This window comes from Microtus pennsylvanicus, chromosome 2 (genome assembly GCF_037038515.1).
Source record: "Microtus pennsylvanicus isolate mMicPen1 chromosome 2, mMicPen1.hap1, whole genome shotgun sequence".
Taxonomy (NCBI): domain Eukaryota; kingdom Metazoa; phylum Chordata; class Mammalia; order Rodentia; family Cricetidae; genus Microtus; species Microtus pennsylvanicus.
Window position 1 is genome coordinate 32,940,070 of NC_134580.1, and position 18,647 is coordinate 32,958,716.

The 18,647-nt window shown below is 49.4% G+C and overlaps 1 protein-coding gene across 1 annotated transcript; it reads right to left on the reverse strand.

The window, feature by feature from the left end:
- Positions 1-312: 312 nt before the first annotated feature.
- Calcoco1 (calcium binding and coiled-coil domain 1) lies at positions 313-15,625 on the reverse strand. The gene is made up of 15 exons (XM_075960834.1): positions 15,554-15,625; positions 12,916-13,095; positions 12,578-12,680; positions 11,645-11,835; positions 10,066-10,224; positions 9,633-9,781; positions 7,487-7,577; positions 5,062-5,217; positions 4,536-4,790; positions 4,035-4,160; positions 3,532-3,627; positions 3,071-3,179; positions 2,751-2,926; positions 2,183-2,289; positions 313-1,270 (listed from the first exon to the last, which is right to left on the reverse strand). Exons 2-15 carry the CDS (start codon positions 13,069-13,071, stop codon positions 1,093-1,095), a joined length of 2,052 nt encoding a protein of 683 aa, XP_075816949.1. The 5' UTR covers positions 13,072-13,095; positions 15,554-15,625; the 3' UTR covers positions 313-1,092.
- Positions 15,626-18,647: the final 3,022 nt, after the last annotated feature.

Sequence of the window (18,647 nt, forward strand, 5' to 3'; positions counted from 1 at the left end):
GAGGTAGGGATGCTAAAATCTTGACACTTTGCAGCTTAGGGCAGATCTCACTAGACAGAACTCGAAGGTGTATACCTATCGGCCCAGGGTGTGACAGAGGTGGCCACAGAGGGTGCAGGCATGAGCAACAGAAACCTGGCCTTCTCCCGCATGTCCCTTCCCATCCCATTATCGTTAAAAATATGCTGCAGGCCAGACCCACTGTAATGTGCCTGTCTATCATTTCCCTTCCTCCCACCAGTGTCCAGGAGCCTGAGGCCCTCTTTTTCATAGTGATGCCTCTTGACAAGAACACACTGTATGACAGCAGTAACACGTATCATATAAATATATTTGTCCAAGTTACAGATAAGGAGGGCAGTTTAAGGGAGAGGGGTTCTTATTGCTGTGGGGGGCCTGGAGAGGGCTGGGAAATGGGGGCACCTGGGATCCTTTGTCCCCCACCCCATCCCTCACAAAAGGCACAAATACATTTCCATCTGAGGACTTGGATATGAGGTGGTATGAGAAGGTACAGGAATCCTTAAAAATACAAAAGAAACTTCCAAACTTATGACCTATAGCTATGGGAGAGGCTGGACAGGTGTGTAAAGCGGTGGGGAACAGAGAGAACCAGTGAAGCCAAGGACTGAAAAGACCCCATGAGCTCATGCTGCTGCTTCCATGCAGGCCCAGAAAAAACTCGAGTAAACAAACAAACTCTGAATTAGAGAGGGTGGGGTGCCCAAGAGCTGGCTTTCGGGCATCAGAAGGGGGTGTGTGTGTGTGTGTGTGTGTGTGTGTGTGTGTGTGTGTGTGTGTAGCTGTGTACTTGAGCTAGCAATGAATAATTCTGTTCCCACAGGGGAAACCCCTTCATCTTGGTTCCTATAAACTGTTTTCAGAGAGTAAACTCAGCCACTGCTTCCAAGACAGATCCCTGCCTGGGACAGAGGAGTCAGGATAGAAGATGGAGTTATAAAGCCCGGGACAGAAGCAGGACGCAGGCATGGTTTGTAGGAACAGAATATTACAGAGCCCAGAGTGATGGAAAATGGGCACGAGCTCATATTTGTGTGTGAGTTTGTGTCTACATACTAGGGAGGGGTGAAATCACTCAAAGGTGAAGGGGTCCTGGGTGCTGAGAAAGAAATGTCCATCCATGTGGTCCTCCAGGGCGTGCTTGCCACTCTCAGGAGGGAAGTGCTCCTTACAGACAGGACATTCCTTCCAGGGAGGGGTGGCTGACACCCCAGTGCCGACCTCCGACAGGGAACCCACTGCAAAGCCACTGGAGAGAGATGAGGAAAATTGAGAGGGTCAGGGTGTTCCAGTGCCTTCACTGTTATCTTTAATATCGGGCTCAAGCTTGCCATGAAGCAGAGGGTGACCCCTGAGCTCCTCATTCCCCTCCCTTTCCTCCCAAGGGCTGAGACTCCAAGCAGGCACCACCATGTCCAACTTCTGTTGCCTTCTTGACCTGGAGACCTCAGGGAACAAAACCCATGTGTTTCTTGTTCCCAATGTGCCATCCTGGTCACTCTCTGCTCAAGCCTCTCCTACGGCATTTTTCTGCCCACGATACTGGAGGCCTTAGTTCTTTAGATGGCCATGTCCTCTCTTCATGAGCCCCTGCCGGTGTCTGCGGTACAGAACCCATCCCCCATCCTCCTGCTCTCCTCCCTCCATCTCCGTCTGCTGCCTAATGAGGCTGAAAATGAGTCTGACACTGTTCTTCATCTTCCTGCTCAGCAGAGAGAGCGATGACAGCACAGGTCCTTTCTGCCCCAAGCAGGTGATAATGCTCTTTTCCCTAAGGCTCTGCCTGCCTCACTAGGACCTGACACCTGAGGACACCCCCACCCCTGGTCCCCTCCCAGTCTCCCAGGAAGTCAGAGATGAGGAACATCTCAGGCACTGTCAGACAGATGCTGGATGGTGGTCTCCACGGTCTCCAGCTTTGGTCACGCTCTTTCTTCCTGAAGACCTAGGTACCTACCTGGTGGTTGGGGAGGGGATAGGAGCAGGAGAGAGGGGAAGCAGGGTAATTTGGGCTCCACAGAAGATGATGATACAACAACACAGAAGCCAGGCAAGAGAGAGAGAGAGAGAACGTGAAAACACCTGGGACCAGTGGCGGTGCTGACATTTCTGCCAACCACAACGGTACTGTGACTGCTCGCACCTGACCTCCTTCCCTCACCTGGCCATGTCACAGAAGGCACTGCTGAGTTCAGGAAGCAGGAGACTGGCCTCCTCACCCCCACTCTGCACAGCCGCCATCAGGACTGACTTCTCATCTTCAGCCTCCTGGAACCAGAGAGACAGCACTGGATTTGGGTGGTGCTCTGAGGCAGGGAAGTGACACTCTGGGGTGGGTAAGGGCAGAGAAGCCAAGGCTGGTGCTGGACAGAGGGTGGAAGGAAGACTGAGGCAAGGCTGGGGCTGGAAGCACTGAGGTTATTGAGTGGGCCTGGGTTATGGGTGATTCTGTTAGTAGTCTTTTTTTTTTTTTAAGAGAAGATTTCACTACATCTGTGATCTTGGCTGGCCTAGAGTTAAGTAGCCCAGGCTGACCTTGAACTCTCTCCAAGTGCTGGGTCTGAAGGCCTGAACCACCAAGCCTAGTCCTGTTAGTAGTGTTGAAGAGAGGCCAGGCCTGCCTCCTCCAGCCCAGAGTAAGAATGCTGTGTGGTGCAGGCTTTCTGCCCTGGCTCGCGTGGGACTCTCCTGCCTGCTTACTACAGTGCCTGTGGGCTCTAACTACTCACTGAGTCAGAGCTGCTGTCCTCCCCTGGCCCTGAGAGGTGGGGAGCAATGGGTGCTGGCTGGTTGATGACAACAAGGGGAGAGGAGCCTGGGCTTCCACGCTCACACAAGCCATAGGAAGGGAGCCTCATGTCCTCTGGGGACTCATCCTCTGAGTCTGACAGGGCTGCAGGGCCATCTATGGGAGGGAAGGCAGACAGAGAAGAAAGGTCAGCCACAGGGACAGTTCAACTGCAGAGGGCCCTGGTTAAGGGAAGGGAAGGCCAGGCCACTTCCTCAAAGAGGGGGCAAGGGGAAGAGGTGTCACAGATTGGGGACAGACTCAGCCCAGCGGTGGCCTCCTCGTCCTCTGTGGCAGCATCTTCATCCCACTTTTCATCTGCCACCTGCTCCAGCCGCGCCTCCAGCTTCCTCATGTACTCCAGCAACTCCTGGGGTGGGCAGCAAACAGGCAGCTGCTGAAGCCTGCAGGGGCCGACGCTGCGGCCCCCCGATCTTTCCACGCTCCAGATGACATCGTAGACGCTTCCACCATGGGGTGGAGCTGCACAAGGCAGATCCCCTTAATTGGGAGCTCTCCTCTACCCTGCACCCCGATCCCTTCTGGTGTTCTTCCCCTGCACAAAGTTAGCTCCGAAGAGGAGTCTGTGCCTCCTTTTCAGCCCTTGCATCCTCAAAGAGATTCCGGCTTCTGAGCCAAGAGATTACCAAGATGATACAGAAGTTTGAGTCCCCTAGCCCTTGGCTCTGGCATCCAGGGCTTGAACTGCACACGAGTCTTACCTGTTTCTCTGCCTGCAGCTGCTCCTTTTCCTTCTGGAGCACACGGAGGGCTGAGCGCAGCTCTGTCAGCTCTCGCTTACTCTCTGACAGCTGCACCTGAGGGAAAAGGGTCATGGAGCCTGGAGCCTGCAATGTGCCACCAAGAACCTGGTCCAAAACTTCAACTAGGTTCTCTCTTGTTCCACACACAAAGCACTTCTTCCACAGGGCCCCTGTCTTGGTTCCCAGGGCTCAGGCTAAAGTCCTAGACTCTACCTCTCAAATGTGGCCCCAGGTAACTGTCTTAGGCTGGGTGAATTCCATAAGTCACCCCATAACTCTCCTGGGTTATCCCTCCAGGACCAGAAGTGCACTCTGTGAGCAGAAAGGGAATGTGCTCACTCAAACCCTGAGGGCTGCAAGTCATTACAGTACTTCAGAGCCAAGAGACCGACGAGAGACCGTGAAAGGGGCCCTAATCCTTCAGGACAGGGGACTGACTCCAAGCTGGCAGGGCACCTCACCAGGCTAGAATCCTTTTCTCGGGCCAGTTCAGTCTTGAATACGTGGCTCTGGCTCCTCTCCTCCTGTACGGTCTTCTCTAGCCGGAGGATCTCTGCGCTCAGCTTCAGGACCTTGTCCTTCTCAGCCTAGAGATGGTACAAAGGACAATGGGAGGGAGGGGGTGAAGTGGCAAGAGATGTCAGGAAATAGCATTGCCCTTGCTGGGTCCCGTTCTTCTATGTCTGGGGGCTAAGCTGTGTCTGAGCAAGCTCCTTACTTCTGCTCCTCACTGAAGCAGGAGCTCTGTGTTACAGGAGTGGGCAGGGCCCGGTGCCCATGACAGTGAGTGTTCCTACAAGGATGGTCACTAGGAAAGGTATTTTGGTGATCAGGACTGGGATTCCTTGTTAGGGCTGGTTCATGCCTGGAAATCAAGAGTACCTCCCCTCATGTCCTCCAAGGGTCTCCGCTCCTCTCCCCTCCTCCCAGAGCACCTGACTACAGGTCAGAGTTCCCTCTACCTCCATATTCTGCAGCAGCCCTGTCCGCTCCTTGCTCCACTGGCACTTTTCCTCCTTCATGTGCAGGCTGAGCTCAGCCAGTCGGCCACTGACTTCAGCCACTTCCAGTCGACTGCGGTGCAGCTCAGCTATGGTGCGGTCCCTGGCTCCCGCTGCGCTGGCCAACTCCTCCCCAAGAAGGGCAGCTTTCTGTTGGCTTGAGGCTGCAAGTTCCTGGACCCCTCGAAGTTGCTCTTTCAGGGGTTCCAGTTCGGCCTCCAGAGAAAAAGGACAGAGATCAGATCCTTCTTGTGAATCACTTGTGAGACGGGGCCCCCTCATCAGATCCTTCTTGTGAACACTTGTGAGACGGGGCCCCCTCATCAGATCCTTCTTGTGAACCACTTGTGGGACGGGGCCCCCTCATCGGCACACAGGACGGCGTTGTTTACCTTAGCTGTCTCAGCCTCTTCTCTCTGGACACCCAAACGTGTCTAGACTACTTTGGATCTCCCACTCTTCCTATCACCTACAAAGCTTCACTCACCACTTTCTGCTGGGCTTGAGCCAGGGTGCCCTTCAAGTGGGCCACCTTCTCCTTCAGCTGCTGCACCTGAGCACCCTGCTCTTCCTGCCGGCCCTTGGCCTCCTGCAGCTCTACAGTTAAGCGGCAGTTCTCCTCTCGGACCATCTGGAACTCGACCTGATGGAAGTGGAGGCAGGTAAGGATCAGGGGAGGAGTGTGGGTGCACCAGGGGCAAGTTGCCTTCCTGCCCGCGTGATGAGAGAAGGCGGGGTCCATTTTTTAGATTCAGTACAAGTGGAAGCCGTCAGCTCTTGCCAGCTCTTCTTGGGCCCTCAGCTCAAAGGGTCTCAATCTTGAGCGTCTAGCTTCAGCTCCTGAATGAAGTGTCACAGCCTGAGTTCTTGGGCAGCAGCATCCCACTGTGCTTTTTCACTCTCCTTTAAACCAGGACAGAATATTGCACCTCTCATGACAGACCTTCTCCTTCCCTGAGTCTCTGGGTCTCTAGTCCCTCTTCCTGCACTACGGTCCTGCGACTGGCCACTAACGCACAATCCTCCTCCTGCTTGTCACCTGCGTGCTGATATTACAGGTCCTGGGATCACTGCCATTTCTGTCTGCTGTACTGAGCACTTCTTAATTCACCTAGCTGAACATATGGGTGCTATGCTTGCTTCTCTTCTCTCCCTAGCAGTTCACAGGAGAAAGTGATAGATTTTTCCACTCTCCATCCTGGCCACAACTATCTTCTCTTGTTTATTATGGCCATAACCACATTAGCTCAGGCGTGGCTGTTCCTATGGGATGACTGGAGAGTGTTGTAACTAGTTATTTTCTAGTAGGTGATCAGCACTTCTCAGTACAATTCTTTAGGCACTTTTCACTGAGGTGAAAAAGGTTCAACTCCAGATCCTTCAGTGTGATGCCCACCTCCCTCAAACTCTGCAGATCCTCCAGGGTGATGCCCACCTCCCTCAAACTCTGCAGATCCTCCAGGGTGATGCCCACCTCCCTCAAACTCTGCAGATCCTCCAGGGTGATGCCCACCTCCCTCAAACTCTGCAGATCCTCCAGGGTGATGCCCACCTCCCTCAAACTCTGCAGATCCTCCAGGGTGATGCCCACCTCCCTCAAACTCTGCAGATCCTCCAGGGTGATGCCCACCTCCCTCAAACTCTGCAGATCCTCCAGGGTGATGCCCACCTCCCTCAAACTCTGCAGATCCTCCAGGGTGATGCCCACCTCCCTCAAACTCTGCAGATCCTCCAGGGTGATGCCCACCTCCCTCAAACTCTGCAGATCCTCCAGGGTGATGCCCACCTCCCTCAAACTCTGCAGACTCCAGGGTGATGCCCACCTCCCTCACACTGCATATGCACATTCCCTTAGGCTGTCTCTTTCATCTTTCTTTGTTTACTTTTTTTAATTTGTATTGTTTTATATTTTGAAGACAAGGTCTTGCTATGTAGCCAAGGCTACTTCAAGCTTACGGCAATCTTCCTGCCTCGGTTTCCCCAGTGCTGGGATTACAGTACCATCACACTCTGCTCAAATTCCATTTTTCATGTGTGAGCAGTTTTCTAGAGAAGCCCAGGGTTCTGAGAAAGCCACTGAAGGTTCTGAAAATATTTTAATTCATCATATTTTTTTTTGCCTTGCTCAACACTGAACTACAGTCTCTGCTCTAACCTTGCTCTAAATTATTAAAAACTGTTTTTGGAAGCGCATTAAAACATAAGTCAACACAGTGGAGAACACTGCTCCATTGGTGTGTGCTTTTAGGTTACTTTATTTTTATGTAATCCTCAGAATAAAATTTCCTTTGTATTTTCTATCAAACTGAAGAGTAAACTGGGACTATAAGGTTGACAGTTTAAAAACTGCCATCATCTACCATCTGCTTGTCTGTGACTCAAGGTGTTCAAAGCTTAAATTCCTCCATTCTTTCTGGACTACCTAGATAGTCTCAGCCTAGGCTGACCTTGAACTCAAAATCCTTCTGCCTCAGCCTTCTGAGTGCTAGACCACAACAAGCACATCATCGTGCCTGGCCTTTACATCCCCGCTTTGATAGCATGTGCATGCCTGCATCCGCGCAGACCAGAGGTCGGTCTAGACCTTGGGGGTCTTCCTCAAATGTTCTCTACTTGCCAGCTGGCCACCAAGTTGCAGGGATCCTCTGGTTCCATCACTGTAAGTATGCACTTGACAGTTGCTTCTCAAGTCCAGTAAGATGTGTTCTCATCTACCTCTCTGGAACCCTGTGGCACTAGATTAGGTTTTTATTGTGACACTGTGATTTGGGCAGGCATTGTACCATGGAGGAAAGAATATGCAGGGTCTCCTTTACATTTTCACCCTCAGGAGTGCCCAGCTTTTAGAAGGGACTCAATGAACACTAGCTGAAAGACTAAAAAAGAAAGTAAACCCACTTGGAATCTCTTACCTTGCTCTGTTCCTTGTCTGCCTGGGATTCTTTCAGCTGCCCCAGGAGCTGCTCTTGTTCCCGAGTCAGGGCCTTCACTGAGTCTCTAACCCTGTCAATATGAGTCAACAGTGCTGGGCTGAAATACCTCACCTCTGACCTGCAATTTTCTAGAGCATAGTCATAAACTGCTTTTCTTTCCTTTTTTATTTTTGGTTTTTGAGACAGGGTTTCTCTGTGTAACAATCCTGGATACCCTGCAACTCACTATGTAGACCAGGCTGGCTTTGAACTCATAGAGATCCATTTGCCTCTGCCTCAGGAGTGCTGGGATTAAGGTGTGCACCACCGCCCAACTTCCTCTTTATAGACCACTGTACAGGATGTTCTAGCAATGGCTCTGTTTCCACTCAATTAAGAGTTGAAATCCAGTCTTTCAAAGACAACAGACAATCACTATTGATTCTAAACTTGTCATAGATCAGACAGCGCAGATTTGGGAGAGGCCACAGACAGTGTGTACAAAGATGTGCATGGCCCAATAAAACCTTACTTAATGAACACTGACATATCATATCATTTCCATTACTATAAAATATCATGCTTCTTTTATCTCATCATTAGCCTCCAAATCATGTAAGAACAGGTGGTGTGAGGCACAGTCTGTGGACCCCTGGTCCAGGTGTCTCTGCCAACACAGACATTGTACTGACGAGGGTAAGGGGAGTATGTTATGAAGCAACCTCTCAGATGCTTTCCTGACGGCCTGAGACTTGGGCAGAGCTGCTCCTTCCTTCACAAAGATTACAGCGGTTGTTAAAAATCCAACAATGCTGAGGGGAATCAAAGTGACTTGATGATACTCTTTGATATAAACAAAAGAACTGGAGTGGCCAGACAGTGGTGGCGCACGCCTTTGATCCCAGCACTCGGGAGGCAGAGGTGGATCTCTGTGAGTTCAAGACCAGCCTGGTCTACAGAGCTAGTTCCAGGATAGGCTCCAAAGCTACAGAGAAACCCTGCCTCAAAAAAACAAAAGATTTGGAGTGTTGGACATAGTAAAGAATCTGAAAGACAGGCATGGATGTTGGTCAGTATTTATGCTAGTTATTGGATGTAACTGTGATAACTGTGGTCTGTGGTGTTTTTTTCTTCTTCTTTCTTTTCAGGAACTTATCTATTACACAGCCCTGGCTGGTCTACAAATTACTGTGTAGCCCAGGCTGGTCTGTAACTCATTAGCTCAGGCTGGTCTATAACTCACCATGTAGCCCAGGCTGGTCTAAAACTCACTATGCAGCTCAGGAAGGTCTAACTGGTGATCTTCCTGCCTCTGCCTCTCCAGTGAGTAGAGCTTGGTTCTATAAATAGACACAGAAGTGACAGCTATTGGATAACATATGTCACTCTTGGTGTTAAGATTCTGTAACTTAGGCAGGGTGGTCCACGGTTTTAGTATTAACATTTAGGAGGCAGAGGCATGCGGATCTCTGAGTCTGAGGCCATTCTAGTCTACACAGTGAGTTCCAGGACAGCCAGAGCCACACAGTGAGATTGTTTCAAAAAACAAACAGACCAATGAAAAGATTCTGTGATTTATATCTTTTGTCATACTCCAGGGTCACAAACTTAAACATTTCTCTCTCTTTTTTTATAGTGCTGGAAGTTAGGGCCTTGCACACACTCAGAGGTGTTTTTACCACTGAGCTGTGACATCGACCATTTCCAATAACAAGGATGGAGTCTAATTCTCCTGTGCTTTAAATATGTGATTTGGTTATATATAACACATAAACATACATACGTATTTATATGACTACATTATGAAGACTTGCTATGTTTCCCAGGCTAGACTCAAGTGACGCTTGAGTTGCCCTGGAAGATGGAACTTTGGACATGCATCGCCCTGCAGCAAAGGCTGAAATCAGTATTTTTACTGTGCATTCCTATGCACTCTCCTTGTAAATATCCCATCTCTAATTCTGCTTAGCTTCTCCATACAATAAATACAACTCATCTTTCTGACGATGAGAAACACAGAATAGCGTTAGGAGAGACAGATAAAGGACTGGCAGAAAGAAACCCCTCCTAACTAGAATTCCCTGTATGAGATCATGAAGGGCTGAAGAACAGGGATAGAGTGAAGGCCTCAGGGAGGTGCCCGTACCTGTCCAGTTCCACCTCCTTCATCAGCACCTTGTCACTGATGGTGTGGATATCATCTTCCAACTCCAGGATACGAGCCACATGCTCTCCCTGCTGCTGGCTCAGGATGTCCCTCTCTTCTGAGAGCTCCCCATGGGACCGAGAGAGTGCCTGGAATGAAGGCAAGAAAGACAGAGGGTGAGCGCAAGACTCGGGCTTAACATTAGATTCCCCCACCTCTGTCCTGCCACCTTCCTTGAAAAGGCTGAATGGAGAAACTGTTACCTGACTAATGCCAGGGTCCAAAGAACCGAGTCTTATTGCAAATTAGGAACATACCTCTTATCTGTTGGAGCTTAGTCTCACTCATTACCCTTAAACCTATTTCTCTGACATTTTTCCTTTCTCCGCCTGGCTGGGTCTAGGCCCCATTCCCCACCAGCCCCAACCCGCACCTTGTATTGCTCTGTGAGCTCTGAATGCTCCCGCCTGGCAGTGGAGAGAGCCTTCTCCAGCTCCTGCACTCGGCTCCTCAGCTCTGTCACCTGATCCTCCAACTGCAGCTTCAGCTGCATCAAGTCATTCCGTTCCTGCTGGCTCTCATCCAGCTGGTTCTGCAAGAGCATGAGGAGAAGGGGTGTCTGTGAGGCAAGGGGGTTCTAATTCACCTATCTCAATGGAGTCAACGACAGACTTGGGCGAATCTCCAACATAGTTCTTTAGTAGTCAGACCCCTGAGCTTGTCAGCTGTGAGGCCAGTGTCCGGCAGGACTTCGGCAGCAGGTGAAGCATCTTCCTACTGTGCTGGTCCATGTATCTCATCAGACTCTGGCTCCAGAGAGAAGAGCTTTCTTTACATCACTGAGCAGCTACTAACTCCCACCTTCTGAGCAACTGCTCTCCCATTTGGAGAATTCCTGCGGCCCTACCTGTCCCTGTCCCTCACCTTCCCTCAGATTCTCTTCCCAATACTCGTCCCTGTCCCTTTGCTTTTTTTTTTTTTTGGTTTTTCGAGACAGGGGTTTCTATGTAACTTTGGAGCCTGTCCTGGAACTAGCTCTTGTAGACCAGGCTGGCCTTGAACTCACAGAGATCTGCCTGCCTCTGCATCCCCAGTGCTGGGATTAAAGGCGTGCGCCACCACCGCCCAGCCTTGTCCCTTTGCTGTTAACAATCTTCTCTATGCCCAGTGGAAATATATAAGGCACATTTTTAGTTTAAATTTTCTAGTATCCACTTAGTAAGATACGAGGGCCAGAGGAACAGCTCAGCTTATTATGCCAGAGAACAGAATTTAGTTCCCAGCAACTACATCAGATAGCTCACAACCACCCAGAACTCCAGCTCCAGAGTATTCTAGGACACTCCATTCTGGTCTCTGTATCCATGCATGTACACAAACCTGGGCTGGGAAAAAGTGACTGAGGGTGGTGGTTAAGAGTACCATGGCTGGGCCAGCAAGATGTCTCCTTAGATAAAGGTGCTTGTTACCAACTCTGGAAATAACTCCCATAACTTGATCTCTGACCTTCACATGTGTTATGGTATATATGTACCCACAAATATACATATATACACACACATACACAGATACACATGAATAAAGAAATGTTAAAATACTAAGTGTGTTATCCTACCTGTGACTAAACCTCAGACTGGAGCAGTCATATCTGACTTGCCAAAGAGCCATGTGTCAGCACCTCTGGTACCAGCTGGGATAGCTCAGAGCCCTGCCTTACCCACGCTAGAGGTGGTTCTCAGCCTCCCTCCAGCCTGTGGATCTCCTGTAGGACCCAGAGGGCAGTGTCTCTCTGAAAAGGCTGGCTCAGTTCTAGGAAGCCTGAGTTACACTGGCCAATAATGGTAGCGCCTGTGTCTATGTGAAGGCTTAGTTTCTGGAGAGCAGACCTTTGGTAACTCTCAGTGAAGTCTTCAGTCGAGGTGACAGAGACGGGAAAGTGAAGCATAAGGTGCCCTTATAACGCTGTCCTTGGTATCCCTGGCTGAGGAATGAGTCTGTTATTCTTTTCTTACCTGAAGCACAGTGGCCTTAGGGACAACCAACAGGATGTCAGAGCCCCCATCAGCCTCCTCCAGGGTCACCAGCTCATCCATGGGCCTTGGCTCTCGGAACTGGAATGGGGGGCTCTGCCCACACACCCGGCCCTGGCGGTTCACATATCGGAACTGGTAGAGCTGGGCTCCTGGTTTGGGCAGGTAGCTGGCTGTGGGAAGAATGGCCCAGAACCCCAGCATCACCTCTGGCTCTCAAGGGCTAGCAGGTCCCTTTTCTTATTAGGGGAGGAGAGGTGTCACCCCTTACCCTACTGCCCACTCCCTTGGGACTGGTCCTTGGCACAGGCTTCCTCCTGCTCCGTGTCCAGCACCTTCTTTCTCAAACTCGTTCCCTCCTCGTTAGCTGACTCTAACAGCCACTCAATGAGTGCCAGCACGTACCACGCTCCCTACCAACGTTCCAGATCACCTTAAATCCCTGTATCGTTCCTACAGGCAGGGCTGCTCAGTGACAGACAGCTTGTAACGCAGAGAGCTGGGGTCTAAATCTAGGTCTTGAGACTGCTAAGGCCACTCTTTTCTGATGTCACACTTTTCCTTGTTCCACACTGGGAGTGTTTGGGGTAAACATCCTCTAAAGCCACCCTTCTATGGGATTCTTTAAGTGCTAGGTGCTAATCCTGTGATAACTTGCTAAAAAGTCTCATAAGGCCCATTTATTTATTTATTTTGAGCTGGGGTCTGGTACGTTGCCGGCACTGATATCCTGGCTTCATGGTATTCTACAGCCCCAGCCTCCTCGGCAGCTGGGATGACACGGGAACACCATCAGGCCCGGTGGTGAGGAGTTACCTGCATCCCATTTCCTCATCCTCTGTACTTCTTATGCCTGTTAGCCCAACACTTTCTCCGGAAGTACCACTTCCATCTGTTTCCCGTTTTTCTTCATACCTTGGAATTGGACACTGGCATGAGTGGGGGAGCCATCGGTTGTACTTTCTGGCACTGAAGACCATACAAATGTGTGGTAATCCCGGACGCAGGCCGCTTCCACCTGAAAGAGAAAGGTGTGGTGACAGAAGGGTTGGCGTGACTGGACGAGAGGTACCGAGGATGCTAAGACTCAGGTAAAGTTGGGGAGTATGTTACGAGGCATGAGAAGGCTGAGGTGGGGAGATGAGCTTTACACAGATGTTGTCTGGCATCTCTGCCACCCCTCTCCTTATCAACCTCTCATTCTAACCAACCTGTGTCCCAAAAGCCTCAGCCAGAAGAAGGTCTGGGCATACCTTGAAAATGCCAATCCAGTCACTGGTGCTGGGCATGGTGCCTGGAGGCAGAGTGTAGTGACATTCCACCTTGGTGTTGGGGATGTAGGTCCGGGCCACATTCAAGAAGTTGACTCCACCCCGGGATGGTGCCCGGCTCAGGGATGACTCTTCCATCCTGCCGTCAAGATGCCTGCTGTCCTATGGAAAAAAGGGTTGGCATACTTACGTCTTTCCATCAGCTTCCCTCTCGATCCACAGTCCTTGTCCACACAGGACACCTCTGGTTTCCACCCCTAAGGTATCACTCTTAATCTCTGAGGCACAGGTCTTACCTCCTGTGTCTACTTCCCACCCTGTCATGTTGTCCCTTCGGGCTTACAGACCCTCACTTATCTGATTCCTAGTCCTTCTCGCTGCCCCACTGACCAAGTCTCTGTCCCGGTTGTCCCTCCTATTCATTTTTCAACATCCTTGGGAATTCCAAATTCTCTTGGTTTCTCCACCCAACTCCCTGGACCTTCTGGCTTTGGAATTGAAAATCCAGTCTGAGTAGGTCTCCCCTACATGTGCCTAAGCTTGTTGACCTTAGAGTACCCAGGTAAGATCCCCAAAACAAAAACTAACCTCTGATGACACGGAGTTCAGAGCTAGAATATGGTTCAGGGACCAGCATCCTGATTCTAGCCCCTCTGATCTTAGCGCGCCCATCCTTAAGTTGTCTGTCCTGATCAACTCCACGGAAGCAGAAGAAAGCATCCTGATTCTAGGCCCTCTGATCTTAGCGCGCCCGTCCTTAAGTTGTCTGTCCTGATCAACTCCACGGAAGCAGAAGAAAGCATCCTGATTCTAGGCCCTCTGATCTTAGCGCGCCCGTCCTTAAGTTGTCTGTCCTGATCAACTCCACGGAAGCAGAAGAAAGCACGCTTGGGCTCTCCTCTGAGAACCAGAGAGGAAGAGAATGGGAAAGACAAGTTCTGTCCCTCAAATTCTATTCCAGGAAGTCAAAAATTCTGGAGGTGGTAGTTCAAGGGTGGAGTGAAATATTCAGCAGGAAGGTGGGGGTGTGGGGAGATGGAATGTGGGGGCCTGGAGCCAGGAAAGCTCCACCCTTAGGCAGGGAACAGGTTGGAAACTGGGTAAATAAGGGGCCCCGAGAAGGGGAAATGTCCATTCAATGCTGAGAAAAGGGTGAGCGTACAAGGAACATTCTTTTCCCCCCACATCTTGCCCAGAGCAGAACTAGAAACGCAGCGATTTGATTGGATGTTAACTAAGCTCTCCTATCCCCTCCCTATTCCCTGCTGGCTCTTCTTAGCCTCAATTCTAAGCGTCTAAATCCTGCCGTATGCTTGGGTTGGTGACAAAGGCTACACAGGTAGGATGGAGTGGGAAGGAAGTTCCAAGTTAGCCAGAAGAGTTAGTTGGAAACCATGGAGTGGGCATAGGACGGGGTGGGAGAGCTTGGTGGGAAAGGTGCCTGCCACCAAACCCGACAACTTGAGTTCGCTGGGAGTTACATGGGTTAAGAGCAAACAGATTTCCCCAGGTTGTCCTGGGACTTCTGCACACCTGCGTCTATACACACACACACATGACACAAACACGCTGAAATAAAAAACAAAAGTACTCAGAGATGAGTAAGAACAGATGATGTACATGCTTGAAAATGTCATAATGAAATTCATTTTATGTCAGCTTTAAAAATAAACTACTCCCCAATCGAGAGCTGTGAGGCAGCCCTCTTCTCTCCAGCCTGCAGATCCGCTTCCTGTGCCAGGTGCAGTTGGTGTGTCCAACACCCCTCACTAGTCATAAGCACGCCCCAAACATCACAAACCCACTCCAGGCTGAGACGGTGGGGAGAAACTTTAAAAGAAATTAGACACTCCATGGAGGGAGAAAGGTGGGCCAGCAATGCAAGAGCGAACAATTTCTTCCTTGAAAAGAGCTGGACTAAACCTGTTTCAATGTCATTTTTTTTTTTTGATTTCCATCTCTGAAAAATCCCTCATTACATCCAGCTTGTTTTCTTCAAACACAGCTCTTCTGAGGGTAGGGTGAATGTGAAATGTCTAGTCTACAAAACTCCACGCGTCGAGAACCCCCGAACCCCTCCCTCCCCACAAAAAAAATCTGTAACAGCTGTAAACAATCTCCGTGACTGAACGTCCTGGACACTTAAAGTGTATGTGGTCAGTTACCGACGTTCAAAAGCTGTGTGTGTGCGCGCGCGTGTCACTTCCCACTGTAGGTCTAAGTGTTTTGGCATTCTACAAGTTGGAAGTTTTCCCCTCGGCGCAGTAAAGGCCTTTGGATCTTTGGATATGGGTGAGAGAGGGAAGGTCTGTGAGGGCAACGACTTGCCTAGAAAAGATTAAGCGAATATTTCAGTGCCTTCAAGCTTCTATAAGTAGATCGAGCTTTACAGAGAAGGTCTCGCAAGAGAGTGAGGACCATGCGGGGGCTAACCCTCAAGGCCCCCTTGAAACCAACAACACCCGAAACGTGGGGCTGGCTTCTTAAGTGCGTAAAGTATTAAAACCTAAACTCTCCTACCGTCCTCTTCTACAGTTCTCTCGGATTAGCCTTTCGCAGGCTAAGAAGCGGACTGACCACCCCCACATAAACCCACCCTCAGTTAGGCCAAGTTTCTTACCCCACAGACGGATCAGCTGTTCCCCTCACCTTTCACCAACAACAAAAACAGCCCCCGACTTCAGGAGGGGAGGGGAAGAGTGGCGCAAGAGCTTCTGGGGCGTGTGGTTCTTCTGTAACTTGACACCATATAGTTCTGTACCTTCAGAACCACAAATCCCAGGAGGCTGCGCGCGATGGGCGGGGAAGAGGGCGGGGGCTGGGGGGGGTGGTAGACTCAGCGTGACATCCTGGGAGATGTAGTTCTCACTTCCGAGGAAGTTCAGAAGGGTGTAGCTACCGAAGGACTTCACGGCCCATGATTCCTCAGGAAGGGCGGGCTGATCTTGTGGTGGCTTTTGGTTCGTACCGTGCTTAGTATAGGGTTGAAGGCTTTAATGCGCTCTGTACTGTGTTTTCAGCGGGACAGCAACTTCCAGCACAGCCTTCTTGTTCGCTTTGCAGTTACTTACTAGATAGATTGTAGTGTTATATCCACTTACAAAAGAAGAAACTTGTTTAAGAAATCGTATAGTGTTAAGGCTATGAAACCGTAGAACTCTGCCAGGCTCGATCCTAGCTATGAGCTATACCCCCTGGCTCATCACCTTGGGGATGGGGAACTCACAGTGGTGGTAACTGTTATTAATTTTTTTATTTTTAACTTGCTCTGACCTCAGGGTTGACAGATCTTGTAAAAAGTCTCACAGCTTAATCTTGTTCCAGTGTAAGGATTTCTGTACCAAGGAGTCTGATAACACACACACCTGCACGTGCTTACCCTAGTGTGGCTTCTAGGTCTAGGGAGAGGGTGCATTGCCTGAGGTGGTGACTGGGAGCTGTGGAATAAGAAGCGCGTGGTTGAAAAGGGAGCTTGGCATAATGTGGGACCTGTCACAGCTCACAAACAAGCTACTTAGAGAAGCCTGTTTGCCCAAGCCTTTTAACTGGCTTAAGTCAATTAGAGTAACAATACAAGTATACAAGTCGTTGCTATGGTTTTTTTTTTTTTTTAGAAAAGGTGAAACATTCACACTGTTCCCACACCCCAAGTCACTTAAGGACTTGGGTGTTCCTCACTTCTATGGGTCACCTCCAACTCTTGAAGAGTTCAAACTTCTCCCTGTCTCTGTATTTTCTAAATGATTAAGTGAGGTGTGGTGGACACACCTGTAATCCCAGCAATTGAAGAGGTAGAAGCAAAGCAATGCTGGAGATTCCAATGTGTTTGTGGGCTACCTGGGAGATCCTGTCTCACAAATAATAAATACACAAATAGTTCCAGTCTAAGGATGGCTGTCCTCTTCCTAGCTGCCTGATTTAATTATCTGCTGCAGTAGGTTCTGGCATCTCTCCTTTCCCATGTTTTTCTGTAGTGGATAGGGTATTTGGTGCTGTCCTTGGGCGCCTTTCATCTTTAAACATTAAGTCACTGGGCTGCACAAACATTAAGGCGACATATCTGTGTCATTAGTCAGGATTTATGAGCACAAGCTGCTGGAGGGGAGCTGAGAATGAAGCCTGTCCAAAGACTCGAGTCTCAAATGTTCATTTTTGTCTTCCATCAGAATTAAAGCCTATAAAAATACTCAGCCTCAAGAAGAGCTAAAAATAATAACAACTTCTATATTTGGGGGTGCTTACAGTGTTTTTAAACAGCCATGTAATGTAGGCCCCATTATCATTCCCATTTTACATACAAGAATGAGGCACAGACAGCCGAGGAGCTCACTGGGTTATCCAGGGTTCAAGTTTCAGCAGTCAGCACACTATGCTCTGTGTTTCAGACTCTGTTGTTGTAAGGATCAGTGGTACCAGTCAGAGGATAGATATCCACTGAGCTTCCATGCTCAGGGAAGGCGCAGGGCAACAGGAAGTGACGTTGATCAACAAGCATGTGTCGGGGCTATGCTGGATGTCCCATGTATTTCATTGAAAGAATAATATAGACTCTGAAGGGTATATTTGATTTGGATAGTTTGCCAAGATTGGGACAGGAAGAAAAAGCTTACTCTAGGATAAAGCCAAGATTCAGAAATGGGCCTGGGAAAAGGTCATTTTAGAGAGGGACTTAAAGTAACACATTAGTTTCAACTTAACACACACACACCACAAAACAAAACAAAGACAAAAAAACCACACAAGGCATTGGATTTGATCCCCAGCACTACATAAACTGGGGTAGCATACAGCTGGAATCAGCCTGGAAGTCTGAGGCGGGAGATGGAGTGCTCAAGGTCATCCTTAGCTATGCACCCAGTCTGGGAGTCAGTTTTCATTATAGGAGACCCTGTCTCAACAAAACAAAACACACAAGGGTGGCAAGATGGCTCATCAGGTTAAAACATCTGTTGAGCCAGCCTAACAATATGATCTCAGTTCCTGGGTGCCATTTGACAAAGGTGGATGTGATGACACGCTATGATGACATGGCTGTGATGAAATGATGTGATGACATGATGTGATGACATGATGTGATGACATGATGTGATGACATGATGTGATGACATGATGTGATGACACGGATGTGATGACACGCTGTGATGACACGATGTGATGACATGATGTGATGACATGGCTGTGACGACATGGCTGTGATGACATGGATGTGATGACATGATGTGATGACATGATGTGATGACACGCTGTGATGACATGATGTGATGACATGGCTGTGATGACATGATGTGATGACATGATGTGATGACATGGCTGTGATGACATGATGTGATGACATGGCTGTGACGACATGGCTGTGATGACACGGATGTGATGACATGATGTGATGACACGATGTGATGACACGGATGTGATGACATGATGTGATGACACGCTATGATGACATGGCTGTGATGACATGATGTGATGACATGGCTGTGACGACATGGCTGTGATGACATGGATGTGATGACATGATGTGATGACACGATGTGATGACATGATGTGATGACATGATGTAATGACATGGCTGTAATGACATGGATGTGATGACATGATGTGATGACATGATGTGATGACATGGATGATGTGATGACATGCTGTGACGACATGGATGTGATGACATGGCTGTGATGACATGATGTGATGACATGATGTGATGACATGATGTGATGACA